This window comes from Lygodium microphyllum, chromosome 10, assembly GCF_053477565.2.
Source record: "Lygodium microphyllum isolate KBCC chromosome 10, Lygodium_microphyllum_v1.1.10, whole genome shotgun sequence".
Lineage (NCBI taxonomy): Eukaryota > Viridiplantae > Streptophyta > Polypodiopsida > Schizaeales > Lygodiaceae > Lygodium > Lygodium microphyllum.
The window spans coordinates 117,951,502-117,968,951 of NC_141144.1; the positions used below are offsets into that span (position 1 = coordinate 117,951,502).

The 17,450-nt window shown below is 36.8% G+C and overlaps 1 protein-coding gene across 1 annotated transcript; it reads right to left on the minus strand.

Annotated features, from left to right (window-relative positions):
- Window positions 1–15,672: 15,672 nt before the first annotated feature.
- On the minus strand, window positions 15,673–17,241 carry LOC148030481 (putative CCR4-associated factor 1 homolog 6). Its single transcript, XM_087686814.1, has 2 exons — window positions 17,032–17,241; window positions 15,673–16,521 (listed from the first exon to the last, which is right to left on the minus strand). The coding sequence occupies exons 1-2, from the start codon at window positions 17,087–17,089 to the stop codon at window positions 15,695–15,697; spliced, it is 885 nt and encodes a 294-aa protein (XP_087542940.1). The 5' UTR covers window positions 17,090–17,241; the 3' UTR covers window positions 15,673–15,694.
- Between the last annotated feature and the right edge of the window lie 209 nt (window positions 17,242–17,450).

The following is a 17,450-nucleotide window of genomic DNA, read 5'->3' on the forward strand; positions in this document are numbered from 1 at the left end:
TCTCATGATTCCTTATCTTCTTTCCATCTTGCTTCCATGTGTGTGTGTGTGTGTGTGTGTGTGTGTGTGTGTGTGTGTGTGTGTGTGTGTGTGTGTGTGTGTGTGTGTGTGTGTGTGTGTGTGTGTGTGTGTGTGTGTGTGTGTGTGTGTGTGTGTGTGTGTGTGTGTGTGTGTGTGTGTGTGTGTGTGTGTGTGTGTGTGTGTGTGTGTGTGTGTGTGTGTGTGTGTGTGTGTGTGTGTGGAGAGAGCAAGAGCGAGAGCGAGAGATGAAATGAAGTGAATGATATATGAATGTCTACAAAATGTCAAAATGACCTATGAAACCATGAATTACAATCATCTGTATGATGGGTATGTCGATGGCTTGTAGATTGAAGAGAGAGAGGCAATCACTTGAGAATCACATCATGTAGATTGTGATGCCATCAACAATCTCTCCATTTAGACTAGAACAAAAGAGAGGTAAGCATAATTTTAGGGAAAGTGTTGAGATGGCAAGCTCAACATATGCAGACGTTGATGATGAATGGCCTAGTTAGATGGGTCTGCACATCTATACTTAGTATATCACTAGTCATTACAATCTTCATATGGCCACTAACTTATCACTTATTATATCTGGTTTGTTGTATCTATCTACAACTACCATAGTTATATAATCAATTAATTAGATCATTCAACAAACTCTCTTCAAAGGGCTACAAAAAATAAATCGATCATGGTTATGGTTCCAACTTCCAAGCCATGATACCACATTGTAGCTCTTACTTTCAAAGTCATATTACAGAACATCATAAGATGTCCTTCATCCTAAATTCGACAATTGAACATTAATTTATGGAACTCATTGATGTGGAGCTCCACACCATCCTCTACCTTCCCATTAAGAATGGGTAGAGGGGGAAACCTAGGGTTGGCAAAATCTGGAATTTCTGTAAGTATTGAAATAGGTTGCACCATCATGATGACTGGGTTTGCTCTAGGATTTTGTGCCAATGGGGTTACACTCCCACTCAAAGTAGATTGACTTTTTGGGGAAATGGAAATGCTAGAGCTTCCTCCTCTCGCTGATGGACTAACTAGGATATTAATTGGGTCAACAAGACCTCTCTTTCTCAAGGATATCAGACTACTACCCTTAGGAAAATACCTCCTAATGATCTAAATCATTGTTTAGCCCTTTCATCTCTTTCTTGTTGTTGAATCTTGGCTTGATGGTGTTTGTCAAGAAATAACAAATCTATTTCAATGCTCTTTGGTATAAACTAATTAACCAAGATATGGAAACTACCACTTATTAGCAACTCCCAACAAATGCACCACCTATCAGGACCTAAGTGGGCCCGGCACTAGTTCTAGGGCTCTAGCCCCAGGCCTCCTATGCTCACAAAACTACTCTGACAACCTCACAGCTAAGAGCATCTAGAAGCTGTGTACTACTTTAAATAAATCACTCATTTGTATCAATTTTTAATCCAATGGTTTTACCCATTCCAACTCCAACAGAGGGGGTATCCAAACATACAGTCACTAGCACCTCAATTCACATACACAAAGAGCTCCCCCCAACAAATTACTATGGCTCCTACATCTCTCCTACACCCTGGGGATTGACCCTAGGATGCCTTGTCTCCATAACATAAAACACAAGCATAACAAAGTCCTCTCATAATATAAAAGTAACAATCCAAGAGACTATATATATTCCTCACTTAATTCATTTCCCAAGATATCACACTACCCTACAGCAAAGGGCAATCTTACACTCTCAATGTTGGTCATTACCTAGGCATACAATTGCAGTGTATCATGATTTCTTTCTACTAGCGTCGTGTTGCATTACTAAGGAACAACACCAAGCTAACCCTACTTTACTAAATCTCTTAAAACTTATATATACCATAGCCTATATGTTAAGTTATGCAAAGTAATTAGCAACTGAATCAAATATCTTTCCATTTCAGTTCCACGCCCCCTACCATTCACATCTTGCTTGCTTTTTGTGATAATTTTCTATAGGAACAAGCCCTAAAGATGCATTTTAGCATAGAAATGGATGTAAACTTAGGCAAACCCTCATGTTTTACCTTCATTACATAATCACAAATGTTCTCCTAATTTTTTGTTATTTTTAGCATTCAAAACTTTACTTTTTTCTCTTCCTTTGACTATTTTCCATGAATTTTTTCATTTATTTCAATATAAGTTATTTATTTTTTTGAGTTTTCTAATTTTTATGACTTATGCAAAGTGTAATCCATCAACATTCTCATTTTCATGCCATGTGAATATCATTTGTGCCCCAAAATCCAAAACAAACACCCATTTCTATTAAATCTCATATTTTAAATTCCATAATTTTATTATTTTTAATATGTGCAAAGAAAAATGAATGAATTTCTAAAATTTTACACATCAACAAATATATTTCAATCATTTTCCATCATATGCACTAATGATTCATCATAAACATTAAATAAAGGACACTTACTCTAAAATTTGTGTATGTACACCTCGTATTTCGAGAAAGTGGAGCCACCGACACTATTTTTAAACTTTGCTTATGCATCCAAATCACCCAATCTATGTGCCATTATGGTTCTGAACCATTTTTCATCCCTAATTCTTCAAATCAACCCTCCCTCTCTCTCATACATAACCATATGAACAAGGAACAAAGAGGAGAGAGAAAAACTAAAATTCAATCTCTTTATTCGCTACATCATTTTTCATGTAGTCTAAAGGCACGGACGGTGAAGAATTGAGAGATCTCATGGCCTAGAGCAAGAAGAAAATTATAGTAGGTAGAAAAAAATATTTTTTAATGAGGAAAGGGTACCGAAAAAAATGCCCCCCCTCTCATGTGTTTTTTTAGGCTTTTAACCTTCTTAACCATGATTAAGCTTTAACTTTTTATTTATCTAATTCACATTTTCATGTTCGCAGTTGAGTAGAAGTGGTTTCGACCTGGACAGAGGGGCAAACAGCCTCAGAATTGCGATTTGACTAGACTAACATCTTTATGGCATCTAAATCTATCACATTGGCATCCATCATGCACTTTTCGACTTTTGAATCCAATAGATACTTCATAACACCAAACCTTGCGGCCATTACATGGGGGGTGAAGCAAACTCTAATCGACAAATGAACAATTGCGTTAGATTCTTGGCGTTGAAATGCATCTAAGAAAACTCCAATTCCTTGATCTATGACTATTTTATTTTTCACCAAAATAAATATATCTTTTATAGGTCTCAAGCTACTTTTGCAATTAAATATCAACTTTAAAATCAACTCTCAGTATTAGTGATGAGGTCCTTACACTACATTCAGATTCTATGAGTGCTATTTAGTTGGCCAAGAATCTGGTTTTCCATGCAAAGATGAAGCACATTGTGGTGCATTACCACTTTATTCGAGAGGTCATTGAGGACAAGTCCATTGTGCTTGTCAAGATCTCAAGTGACCAAAATCCTGAAGATCCACTCACTAAAACTCTCTCAGGGAGAGCGCTTTGCTTTCCTTAGGAAGTTGACAAGCATTGGATGAGATGACGTATTTCCTCATCCTGTTGTACTTATATATATTTTGTCACTTTTTTCTTGTTCTCTCCTCACTAGAGACACATTTCTCTTTAAGTGGGAGGTTGTTGGGGGTAAATGCACATGTGTCTAGTGGCCCCCATGTATTAGGTACACTAACAGTATGCGCATACCTGCACACTTGTACATTACAGGTGGCAAGCGCCCATCAATGTCACTTCATTCGTTATTCTTTCAAAGACATTTGAATAAAGGGAAGGCCTGTCACATACTGTAACTATTGGTTTCCACATCCTCTCTCTCTCTCTCTCTCTCTCTCTCTCTCTCTCTCTCTCTCTCTCTCTCTCTCTCTCTCTCTCTCTCTCTCTCTCTCTCTCTCTCTCTCTCTCTCTCTCTCTACCATAGCTCTTGCTTTTGCTCCATGCTTCCACTTCAAGGCTCACTCACTTCAATTATGAGTAGATAATCCATAAATACTATGACTTGTCATATGGCAAGTAGAAGCAAAGGTCTCACCAAAGTCAATGCTCTTCTATTAAGCATAATCCTTTGCCACAAGTCTAGCCTTATAATGATCAACACTACCATCTATCTTACATGGCAAGTAGAAGCAAAGGTCTCACCAAAGTCAATACTCTTCTATTAAGCATAATCATTTGCCACAAGTCTAGCCTTATAATGATCAACATCTACCACAAGTCAATGCTCTTCTATTAAGCATAACCCTTTGCCACAAGTCTAGCCTTATAATGATCAACACTACCATCTACTATCTTACATTTCACCTTGTAATCAAACTCAGTATCAATGGCCTCTTTACCCATGAGGCAAATCACATGAACCAATAACCAATGTCATTCTTGATAACAGCATCATACTATTGCATAGTAGTCATTCAATTTTCTTAACTTTGAGCCAAAAATCAAGCTCATCCTCATCACACATGTTGAAAAGAACCATTACATAATAATCAAATGCATAAAACACACTATGAAAGTCAAAATGAGTATGATTAGACAAAGGTGCATCAAATTTACTATCGCATAATATCTCCATCATTCATTTTGGAATAGTCCTACACTCCTCAATCTTTACTTTCTCATCAACAAGTGCATCATCTACATGTACATAAAAAATAAGTTGATCTGTGGACTCATTTAAAACATACATAGACTAAAAATTCACCTCATTTAGTACTACATTTAATTTTGCGGCATTTCAAAAGAGGCAAAAAAAATGTTTATATGTCCTAATATGAGCTTATATATTTTATTGAGGTGTATATGGCACCATATCTTATTGTTTTATCCCACATTTAGTTGTTAGAAATACATTAAACTGTTCAAACATATAGTCCCCATTATCAAAACAAAGAGTGTCTACTTTAAATCTTGATAAATTTTCAAACGTACATACAAACTGAGAAGAACCAAAAGATGATGTTTGTATTGAAGCACAAAAATCACTATGTATGTGCTACAGTTTGTGAACAACCCTTACTAAACTAGCTTTTGAAAAGGAAGCACGTTGTATTTTACCCTATGTATATCCCTCACAAATACATTTACTTCAAGAAAAGATAATGAAGATAACATGTCAAATTTCTGTGAGCATAGAAAATTATAAAATTCTAGATGACCAAAATATGAATACCAAAGTTTCACATCAATCCTACAAATCTTCAACTGCACATGCCATATCTTCCACACATTTTCCATCATTCTTGGGCCTATACAACCCACAATATAGCAAGCCAAATGCAACAATGATATCACCACATGAGAAATTATGAATAATACATTTTCCATCCACAAATTTAATAATCAATCCAATCTTAGTGAGTATAAAAATCTATAACAAAATTTTTCAATCTTTGGTATATACAAAGCATGTGAAAGTGTGAAAGTACTACTATTAGCAAAATCTATCGACTTCTTTAATAAGATTAATGTAGTTATTGGCACATGTGGTAGTACTATCCTTAAAATCGGACGTAAGAGAATGAAACAAACCAAAGTAATGTGTCATCACTATTAAAGTGCCACACATTTGAATCCACAATGAGATTTGCATATTTAGAATTAGAAGAGAAGCATCTACAATATATATACTAGCCTCTTTTGCAACTAGTTTAGGATAGTCCTTAATGACATTATCCCTCATCCTAAAATACCTACAAAAGCTTTTACTCTTAGTTTTCTTCTCATCCTTATTAGCCTTCTACATTTCAATAGAATTTGCATGTTCCTAGATACTAGTAGAAAAGGTATTTATCTTTCTAACTAGCCAAAAAATCTTGATATGTAATAAGCATAATTGACTATTTTTGCTAAGCCTGATCCTCTTCCAACAAGTTAAGACCATCTCCACAGATGACAAAGCATTGGGATTTCCTTTCATCATCAAACAAAGAGAAAATGAAAATTTTTATAAGAATCAAGAAGACTATTGACAATAATATGCATAACTAAACTATTTAGGAAAATCTCATATGTAACAATTAACCACTTCTTAAGATCTTTGATATTTTACAAAAACAACTCCATATTGTCACCTTCATCCATGTGTTTAGTCTCTATGGTTGCTTACGTAAGTACAAAAATGAACCTCATTTCTTTCTTGATATAGATGTATGAGTGTATCCCAAGTATCTTTAGTTTTCTTCAATGAGAATGTATATGGAGTCACGATAAGTTTAATAGATAAAGCAATGAAAGTATAAGCCTATGCATCTTTGTCATCCCAATGAATCTACCTAGAAGTAGATAGTGGTGCTTAACATTAACTATGGCAAAACTAGAAGTAGATAGTGGTGCTTAACATATTTTTGTTACACTTGTAGCTTTTGTAACCATAATAGGGTGTATATTAATTTCCTACACAATGTTCCAAAATCCTTTTACAACCCATACATGATGTATCATATAAGCCCACAATGGATAGTTAGATGCATCTAACTTTTCCTCAACAATGAATAGGAACACATCTATGTTGTTAGCCATGGTCATTAACTACATTGGATGCAAAAGTTGTCATATATAGAGGAAAATCTAGACAAGATCAATATGCACTACGTGTAGCACAACACAAAGTAGGTTGTAAAAGGCCTTATGTACAAACACGAACATTGTTTTTGGAAATTTTGACACAAAATTATAAAATAGCCTATGCAATATTAATAATAATGCAAACATAACCCAAATATATCTAACTTAAAAATCTAGTGATGCCATACCTATATTAATAACCAACCTATGAATACTCATCATATTTTGTCCTATTTAAGGGATGACACAAAGGGTGTTGATGACTCTATGAAGAAGCCAAAGAATGCTCTAATACCAACCACTATTGGATTTAGGATTGCAAGAATGCACACATATAGCTTGGAGAAGAAGAAGCTTGAGAGCATATGACACAAAGTATAATGAGTAGTATCAATGTAGAAGATTTACAAGACTAGGTTTTCCCTATAACGAATGGACATTTGCACAAAGTCAAGAAAAAAACTTCCTAGTGAGGGAAAACAGTACTCCAAAAGTCTTAAAGTGTATTCATGCACATCACAACCAAAATATAACATGTAGCTCCCTCCTATTTATAATAATGTTTGACAAATCGAGTTACATCCTTGAATAGGATCAACCACCAAAGCTAAGATCAAAGTGCTTTCTTCATTGTGGTTTCAATGTCAATGTGACCTTCCACTATTCTTCCTTGCATCTCTCACAAGATCTCTTTAATTTTGTGCTTGTATATACCTTATCAAATTCATGATATCCTAATCTATAACATAATATAACTATGAGTTAATAAGGCCAAGCTATTATAGGTAATCTATGCAAGCTTGACTTCTCTATGGGACTATCACGAAGAATTTTCTCTAGATACGTATGATATCATCACCCCCTAATAAGGTGTGACTTTAGCCTTGAACAAAATCTCCTATTTGATTTTTTTAAAAATGGACATGTGGAAAAGTATCATCAATTCGCAACCCATCTTTTTCTTTTTTCACTCAAAAATAGGGTGGTGGCACATCAACAATCACTGTGATCTTACTAATATCCATGGCTATGCCATCTCTCGACACCATGTGCCTTAGAATATAAGCATGTTTTATCCCAAACTACCACTTTGAGGAATTAACTGATATTCCATATTCCATGCACCTCTCAAAAACCTTTCTTGATTCTTGCAGATGCTTCTTTGAGTTGGACTTGATAGACATGTCCTCAGCAAGTGATAGTCCATATTCCATGCAGCTCTCAAAAGCCTCTCTCAATTTTTTGAGATGCTCCTTTAGTTGAACTTGATGCACATGTCATCAACAATGGCTTCTAGAAATTCCACAAGATATCCTTGAATATGGTGCACATTAAGTGTTCCAATGTGGCCAATACATTAGTCAAGCCAAAAGGCATGACCATGTATATACAAATGTATTGCATTTTATCATTAAGGTTGTCTTGTGCCTACGATCTATGTGGACTTGCATTTGGTTGCATCTAGAGAGCCCACCTACGAAGTTGTAACTTTCTTTGCCTCTACATACTATAGCATGTGTTAACTATACAACAATGATAGTTGTCTTATTTTGTTGCTACATTAACCTTCTTTTAGTTGTACTCTCTAGTTTCTTATTTTTCTTTAGTATCACCATAGTGGATGATACCTAATCTATTAGTTCTATTTTGTATATAAACCTTGCTTTAAGGAGCTTGTTCGCTTTATCCCTCACAACTTGAGAGTACCTTGGGATATGATCATTGTTTTACTAGTCTCACTTCTTGAACCATTGTGATTGTGTACATAAACACACTTTGAGATAAAAAATTTGAGCTCAAAACGATCCCAAGAAAACACATCAAAGAACTCTTTGAGGAGATCCATTAGGCATGCTTCCTCTTTCTCATCAGTGAGATCTTCAATCATGTAGATAGGGATTGGGTTGCTCAACCTCCTCCACTAAGATTACCTCCTTCACATTTACAAGGCTCTTCATTAGTTTGTTGGCCATTAATTTCCATTTGGCCCCTAATTAATGGTTCATGGTTTATGAAGAAGTCTAATGGAATCCTTGGCAAGGTTCATGTTTGAGTTATCCATGTCTCCTAGGAATTCTATTTAGCTCATAAGGTCTTAACGAGCTTCTCTTGCAAGGGGATACTAGGGTGGTTTAATCTGAGTGTTCGAGTGTGGGATCTAGAGGGTTGGAGTAAGTTTATTCTAGACCCACTCCTTAAGTGCATATGCTACTCCTATGTGTCCGTTTTCACAATATTCTTTGAGCTCCTTAGGTTTCTTATTCTTTTTAGTTCTAATGCTTGAGGATTTTGTAAGCGTGTAAACTTATTATATATTTAGAATCATCATGTTGATGTTCATATGACTCCTAAACTCTATGTTTATTATTTTGTGTCTTTAAGGCTTTTTGGCTCAAGTAAGAAGCTCATTCATTGCCAAAACTCTATTTTTGAAAAGTTCCTAACAAGAATTTAAGCATTGATCGCTTCCCAGTAAGGTCTCTAGATGCCACATCCCTAAAAACTAGTTCTATGAAGGCAATAGTGCTTCCCAACCAATTGTATAGGACTGTCAACTCTTTCACAAGTTCAAATGTGTGTCAAATTTGTCACTAGGTAAAAACTTGGGTTTCATGCCATGAGGGTGGATTTTCTCAAGTTTGTGATATATGTGGTCTAACCTAATTTAGAGGTCCCTAATGGTACTAATCAACTTCTTGGCTTGCAATGTGGCTTGTCTCATTTGGTTGCCTCAATGCAAAACTTGAACTCTTTTATTGCAAGGTTGATTGTTTATTGCGTCAATTTTTGAAGGTCAACAAATCTCTATCCCAAGTAACTAATGGTACTAATGGGCTTCCCGACTTGCAATGTGACTTGTCTCATCTAGCTACCTCAACATAAAACTTGAACTTTTATATTGCAAGGTTGACTTTTTTATGTCAATTTTTGGATATCAACACATTTCCACCCCAAGTCACTAACAATGCTAGGAGAGTCTTAGATATGTCTTTAAGGTCAAACTAAGGAGTTTTGATATTTGATCATATGCTTGGCGGGGTCTTTCCAACCAATCCCAACGTTAAAAATAGACTTTTTTAGCTCCAAGGTATTGTGTTATGGGTCTTGATGTGGGAAGAGGGTCTCAATTGACTAAGAATGGTCTTTGATTATCATAACTCCAAAATTTTAACCCAAGTTGTTAGTATATGAATTGATAAGGGATTCCTTCAAAAGTTCTCTCTTGTATTTTTACCTCTTTCCAAAAAAATCAAAATTAGTACCAAGAGGTTAGTTTTGAATGGTTATCTTCTTGGGAGTCTGTGTAAGGTGATTTTGACATAATGACTAGTTTTAACACAAGATCTCTATGGCGATGTTTCTAGGGCATTTGGCACATTCAAATCTTTGTTCTAAAGTAAGTTCTAGCAAATTGAAGAATACCAATACCTTTTGAAGTGTAGATTTTGAGTAAGTATGCTAGGTCTAGGCTCCTCCACTTTCCTCATTTATGGGGTGACCTATGAATGAACCCAAGCTACCAAGGCGATGTAATATGTATTGAACTCAATATGTTTACATCCAATGTCATGCATTACCCCTAGCAGTAAAACATGTTTTTATTGTGAGGGTGCTTTTTTGGGTGGATTTGGCATGCAAATCAACAAATTATGTATCCCACACCTCAATGACACTATACATGCACATACAAGCTTATTATTCCAATGATTGTGCTCTCAAATATACTTTAAGCTCAAACTTCCACCAACAATCACTCATGTTAAGATAATTGTTTTTCTTCACTGCCAAGATGAATCTAAGCAATCAAAGTGAAAATTCTAGAGCAAGAAAGCTTAGATATGAATAAAAAATGCAAGAATCTCAAGGTAAAAATAAAGTTTTTATATTGAACACATGTGGAAATGTTTCAGGCAAGAAAAATAAAGACTATGCAAGCACTAAGTTCTAATCACTATGCAAAGCTACATGCAAGATTCCTTTTCGTGTGTTTATTACATTAAGAGCTACTTACCAATCAATCTCATAGCAAAAATCTCACAATGTAAATGAAGGATTGCTTCCAACATCGATTTATAAATCAACATCAGAGGGCTTTTGGCACCCACAAGTATCCAATTGTGAATGGCATGGCCGATGTGTTGTGCCCAAGCTACCAAAGGGGGGTGTTGCAATCAAAAGCCTTCAAGATTGGATATATAAGCTTAAACATCAACCATCTCAAGGCAAAGAACTAGTTTCTTACTTAGAGGATAGAGCATCCATTAAATTTTGAGCTTCAACAAACATTCCAGCGTAGATTTTGAACTAGTTTTTTACTTAGAGGGTAGAGCATCCATTAAAGAAAATGAAATCAAAAGGAAGAAAAAAGAAATCTATGCTTTTGTTGTTCATTTTCTTCTAGCTTTTTTCTTACTCTATCAAATATATATCTAATCGTAATGTAGTCATGATTAATTTTGGGAATCTAAGCTCACTATGTCAAAGAATAGAAGGTTCAATCCGACACTAGTAATCATCACATCTTATTGCTCCGAAAACATGGGGATTTGGAGCACCAATAGTGCATAAAATATTACATGTGTTGCATTATCCAACTATTATACTTCTATGAGCATGTCAAAGAAGAGAAAAGGGAGGGAAAATATCAACATAAACACATTCTTGCATTTGTTTATTAAGTCTACTATCAACCCAAAGAATCCATTCAAAAATTTATACCCTCATATTTCATTTCTAATCAAGATATGCTCTATTAGCAAAATGGGATCGTCACTCACATGGTTATCTTCTCAACTTTTGACTACTTATTTGGAATCCACATTATAGGTCTAACTTGGTATGGGCGATGCCAAAAAATGCATCTTTACACCCCTTATTGAAGCTACTTAAAAATAAGCATTTTGCTATTTAGATAAACAAAAAGCCATCTCCATGTACATTTACTTTCTCGACCTTGCTCAACCACATAATAAGGATTGTTATTATCATCACAAGATATTAAATCGCCTTTGAGACATATCATTAGCCATTCCAAGTGTAACATGCAATAGTTTCCAAACAATCTAACATTAAATGCCTTACAACTACAAGGGTAATAAATGTTAGGCCATATATCAAATTTACCACTTTCGCATTGTTACTTTCGTTGTCTCTAACTTAAGTTGTTAGCCTAAAGAATCATATATTTTTTGTGCATCTCTCACATTATTTGGTCTCTAAGGGCATCCAAGTCTAGTTTCAATCACATTAACTTGAATTTTGGACAATGCCTCCATGTCTAGGCATATCTATCTCATTGTATAACTTTTATTACTTACTAAAGTACACAGTCATGATTATTTAACCCACCAACATGAGGCATATAATGCTTGTCATGAGGACATGTATTTTTGAAACCTTGTTTAACATGTGGATTAATTTTCAATCACATGGTTAAGTAAATGTTATACATGTAAAGTTTAACTGGGGTTAGAGTAAATTGGGGTTAGAGTAAATTTACGAGCCCGAGACCAGAGGAAATCACAAGATGTCAAAGGCAAAAGTTACTAAGGTTATGACGCACATGTACTTGGTGACACGTGGTGTCAGTTGTTAGCCTAGGTCATTCATTTGGCCATAAGTGTCAATTAGTGATACTAGGAAAATAACATTTGATAATATCTAACACAAATATGATAGTCAAAGATGACACAAACACTCGAGAATAAAAATTGCCTAGTCAATTTAATTATTGGCCAATCATATTATTTTTCAAGGAAACAAAATAATTATTAGATTAATTTTCAAATGAACTTGGGGCATTTTGTATCTCCATCAAAGTGAATAAAAGCCAATTAACTGCCTGAATCAAGGGGAAAATCAAATTGAAGACTTGCTAGTCATTTTGCACGAGGGGAGTTTGGATATCAAAAGGGACTGGAAGAGTTCCTTGCAGTAGTTCATAACAGATCCCTAAAAGTCCTTTATGGGATTCAAAAACCAAATAGACCAGTAAAAGTAAGTAGGTTGGGATTTCTAGCTTTTAAACACAATTCCATTGTTTCAAGTCAAACAATAATGGATGTAAAACTTTGAAGCAAAACCTTAATCATTGTGATGCAACTAGTAAAAAGTTTAAATTTTGCATTCAACGTAAAGCACTCTTGAATTTATTATGATCAAGTATCCTCAAAAGCGAGAAAGGACTAGTGAATGTCAAAGCTGTAAAACAAAAACTATTACATATTTCAACTTGATATTAACACTTATCAATAAGCAAAAACTTACTACCTCTCCAATTAGCCTACACTAGTATTGTACTTTAGATCCCCAAAAGTGATTCAAATGTCTCAAAGATCACGTATGTTGAGATCCCCACAAGTGATTCAAATGTCTCAAAGATCACGTATGTTGCATAGCCATTTTTTGCTATTGAAATGTTGGAGTGTTAAATGTGTGCTATACTCAAGGTTTCAAGTTGGGTAATAATGGAGCTATAGCTTAGAAGGAAAAGCTTAATCACTGTAGTACAAATAGTGAAAATCTGTAAATTGCATTCTACATAGAGCACTCCTGAATTCCTCGTGATTGAGAGATCTCAGATCAACAAAAAAGACCAGTGCATATCAAGGCTCCAAAATAAAAACTAATACACATTGTACGAACTTGATATTAACACTTACCACAAGGGAAGAAACTTCCTGCCTCTCTAGTTAATGTCCAAAGTTTGGCATCAATGCTCACCTGCTCTACATTGAATAACCTTTTCTTGCTATTTGACTGTCCAAATTGTAATAGTCTGTGCATCGGTTACAACATTACTGAAACTAACAGTTCCATCTTCTTATAATTCCTTCGGAGATTGACCACTTACAAGTTTTGACTTCTGAGTCACATTGTACATGGCTGACGCAGTGTTCAATGGCCGTCAATAACCCTAACAAGCCTTTGCTCACCTGAGCTCTTTGTACATTGGTCATTTGACCAGCTTGATAAGCAAGCTAGTCCCACATGACTGCAGGTAGGGAATGCTTAATTAATTGACAAATCAAGAAAAGATTTAAAGCCAGCCTGTTTGGGAATCCTGGTACCGTCTAAAGTCTAAACAAACTTGAAAAACCTTGCCAACCAGAGTTCGTCACATAGACCATCACACTTAAACATTTTCCTGTCATTCTGTGCCCCAGACCTGCTCTAACCACGAGCTCCCATTCTGCAATAAAACAGCACACTCGAAATAACTAGGCCATTAATCCTAAATTTCTCCACCTTCATAATGGCCCAACATCAACAATGACACTTATTTCTCACAGATACTTTCCAACAAATAGCCTTCTTTGGACAAGTTTCTCTCATGCAAGTCTACCTAAGCCATCAATGCATGTAAACTTTCTGCCCCTGTTTATGATTAAAGAATCCATTCACTTCTTTATCTCTGCATATCTTTCTGGGCACTTGAAAGATCTTTCAACTTCTTGTACTCCACATACAGATCTTCCAGTCCCCACAACAGACTAGCAGCCAAAAATATCATTTTGGCTGGGATCTCAAGCTCAGCATTCTGCCTTACATCAGTGCAACTTCTGCAGCTAGAAACCTTCAATAAGACTGCACCGAATTGGCCAACCATGACAGAATTTGCTTGCTTAGGTTAGCAAGAATGTTGTGCTTCTCAAGCAGCAAGTGTGGATCCCTCAGTCTAGAATGGATCAAAAATGTTTCTTCTGCTGTGCAGATCAGATTTGGTTCTCACACATCCAGGTTGGGAGAGTATAACAAATCTACTTGCTAGTAGTGATGGCTTACAAAAATTCCAAAGAAGTTTGCATGCTAGAATGTATGGAAAAAGTCTGTGCACAACAAAATTAACCCTCTGTAAAGGTGCGGTTTCTAATTGAGTGCACCAGGTTGGAAGGCAACAGCAAAATCAACTTGCTTATGTAGCAATAGTTCGGCTTCTCAAACACTGACTAAATGGATTAAAAGATTTCCATGGACTTACTTATCTAGAATGTGTCCAAATGTTTCTTCTATGTGCAACAAAATTGATCCACTGTAAAGGTGCAGTTTCTTATCGAGTAAAATCTTCTGCACATGCATCCTCTTCCCAGTCAACCTCATAGGGAACATCCTGCACAACAAGGCTCGCCAAAATAAACATTTAAGACATATCTCCACAGTTTTCCCTTTAGGCCAAGTGCTATAGAAAGACGTCATCTCACAACCGAAGCAGAAAAAGATAATTTAACTGACTCAGGCTAGGTCAAATGTGAAGATTTCCAAAGGCAGAAGTGAATTACATCAGCCATACCCACTGATGCTGTATATCTTTGCTCAGCCATGGTTCCTTTAGCCGTTAATTTTTGCATCTCAACTAATGCTAACCAGCATAAAACATCAAAGCAGTACTAGCCACAGAAAGCATCAAGACAGCATACACCAAAGCACCTACCAACAAACGCGCACTCCATACACAAATCCAACAAAGAAATTTCATTGCCCTTAGACTTTGCAAATCAACAGATACTAGGCATAGAAAGCATCAAACAAGCAGCACAGATCAATGCACAATTTGAGCATTCAGTTCACACAGGCTAGATGGATTCCAAAGGTTTCCTATGGTCTACAAGCCATTCTCCTTACTGCAGTCAGTTATGATGCACACACTTCATGTCATACAACTCCAGATGTCTCAGCTCAAGACCATGCAACAAGACTGCTTGCCAAACACTGCTTCTCCTAGAAGATACCTAGAAATGTTTGGACAAGGCAGCATAATTTCAGTTTTGATGCCTTGCATTTGCCATAATAAAAGAGAGAAACAAAATGTTTTTCCTTGAAGAAACCAGCCCACCATTTGTGAGAGACCATACACCTCAGCTTATCTATGTCAAGGGCATGCTTTGGCAACAACCTCACATTCATTATCTGGCAAAACTTGAAAACGTGCTAAAAACAAGTGCCTGAAGCAAGAGAGCATTCCACTAGCATACACAGAGAGATTACATAACACACTACACATGTCAAAATTAATAAACAACTAATTAAATTTCTCCACATAACAATGTACACATAACAAGCCAGATTTGAACACCTGCACCTCCCTAAATAAATTGCCTTTATTTAAACCTCACCATTGTCCACACCTAAGCCATATAAGACTCCAGCATACTTCTCTGTGGAGCCATTAAAGAACTCATCTTTCAGTTTGCGAAATGCACATGAGGTTAACAAGCTGTCCGAACCTGCCTGGTGGCAAGAACCAAATCTCTCAACCTCTAGGGTTTCAGCCAAGCGATTAAGCCCACCATGCAAGTTGTTGCAGAACTTCATAAGGTACTTGATATCGTAGACAGTAGGGAAATAGATTTTAAGAAGGCCAAAGAAATCTGCTTCCAAAGATGGTAAATTCTGGCAAGTGAGTAGCTTCAGCAGGTAGCCAAAGTCATACCCACTGTGGAAAGTGATCCAGTGCATGTTCTCGTTCATTACAATACCAGAAGACATAAGCAACTCGCCAAACCTGTGTGCATCAATCCCTCTCTCCTCATTTTTCCTGAAATCCATACCGCTTTGCCGCAGTAGCTCAATGGAGTCTTGTGCATAAACATCTTCACGAAGATTGAATTCCCTGAAATTAAACTGCCATATGCAATACTCATCTGTACCACATGTGGGAAGAGAACCATCTTCATCTGAGAAAGTGAGGCCAAGCTGTATCAACTTCAGCATGTTTACATTTGCTCTTAAGGTCTGGTAGTGGTATTCTGCAGTTGACTTGAAAATGCCTACAGGCCTCACCACAACACCAGGGAACTCTGTATCCATCGCCAAATAAGGGTAATCATCAACAATCTCACGGATCAGCTCAAACTCTTCTTCAAGGTTGTCAGCCCATACCTCCCTAATGCGGAGGCCCTCCGCTTTCGTAATTATAGACATTTGCGTGTCTGCAATGACAGGTTCAGAGGTTAATATATGCATAAAGGGTTTACAGTACCAACATTTCTGTGTTTCAGCAACTATAGGCGCAAGGCCTAGAGACTAGTCAGCCACACCAGAATTAGTCTTTTCAAATATTTTAAAAAAAAGGCCTTGCGATGTGAAGATTAAATATAGAAAGCCCGGGATGTGTCAACATCGCAAGCTAGTATGATGGAACTCCACAGATGAACCTGACAACTCCGTACACGAGCCTAAACACTGAGGCTAGAGGGACTGACTGAAGACCGAAGCAATCTGATCTTCAAGCACGGATTTTGCGATCCGTAAATGTGAGACAACCAACATAAACGCCTGCGTAACGATACACAGGAACGCTTCCGAACAGACAAACGGCAAAGGGAGAACGTCATTGTCCACCATTACAGTTCTGCGCAGTAGTTAGGGTTCAAATTTCTACGAGAAAAATTCTAAGCAAAAGGGAGGGGTAGGGGGAAGGGGAGAGAAACTGGTCGAACCTGGAAGATGATGGCGAGAAAGTCGGCCGGTGCACAGATCCACGGCAGGCAAGAGCATCACGCGACCTGGATGCGGAAGAGAGGTTGCAGAGGGGCCTGCTACATGACGCGTCTCTCCAGATAGCAGCAGGGCGTGTCACCGTCGGACGGGGGGGTGTTTGTGTGCGGCAGAGAAGCTATGGAGGGAGGGAGGGAGGGAGGGAGGGAGGTCGAGACACGGATACAGAGAGGAGGGCGAGGGGAGGGTATTATGATGCACTGGCAGGGGCGCTCATTACGTAGATATATAAAAGAATGGTCCAAGAATTTAAACTTTTAATTATTAATAAACAGCTTTTTATAATACACAAAAAGCAAAGGCGGGGGGGCCAGAAAATTAAAAAAACCAGGAAGCGGCCCTTTTTTTTCTCTTTGGAGCC

Bases quoted from the DNA above. Each gene is read 5' to 3' on its own strand.
- LOC148030481 (XM_087686814.1), bottom strand. From the start codon at position 17,089: ATGCTCTTGCCTGCCGTGGATCTGTGCACCGGCCGACTTTCTCGCCAT. The intron at 16,522-17,031 runs GTTCGACCAGTT...CTGTCATTGCAG, and splicing joins TTCTCGCCATCATCTTCCAG to ACACGCAAATGTCTATAATT.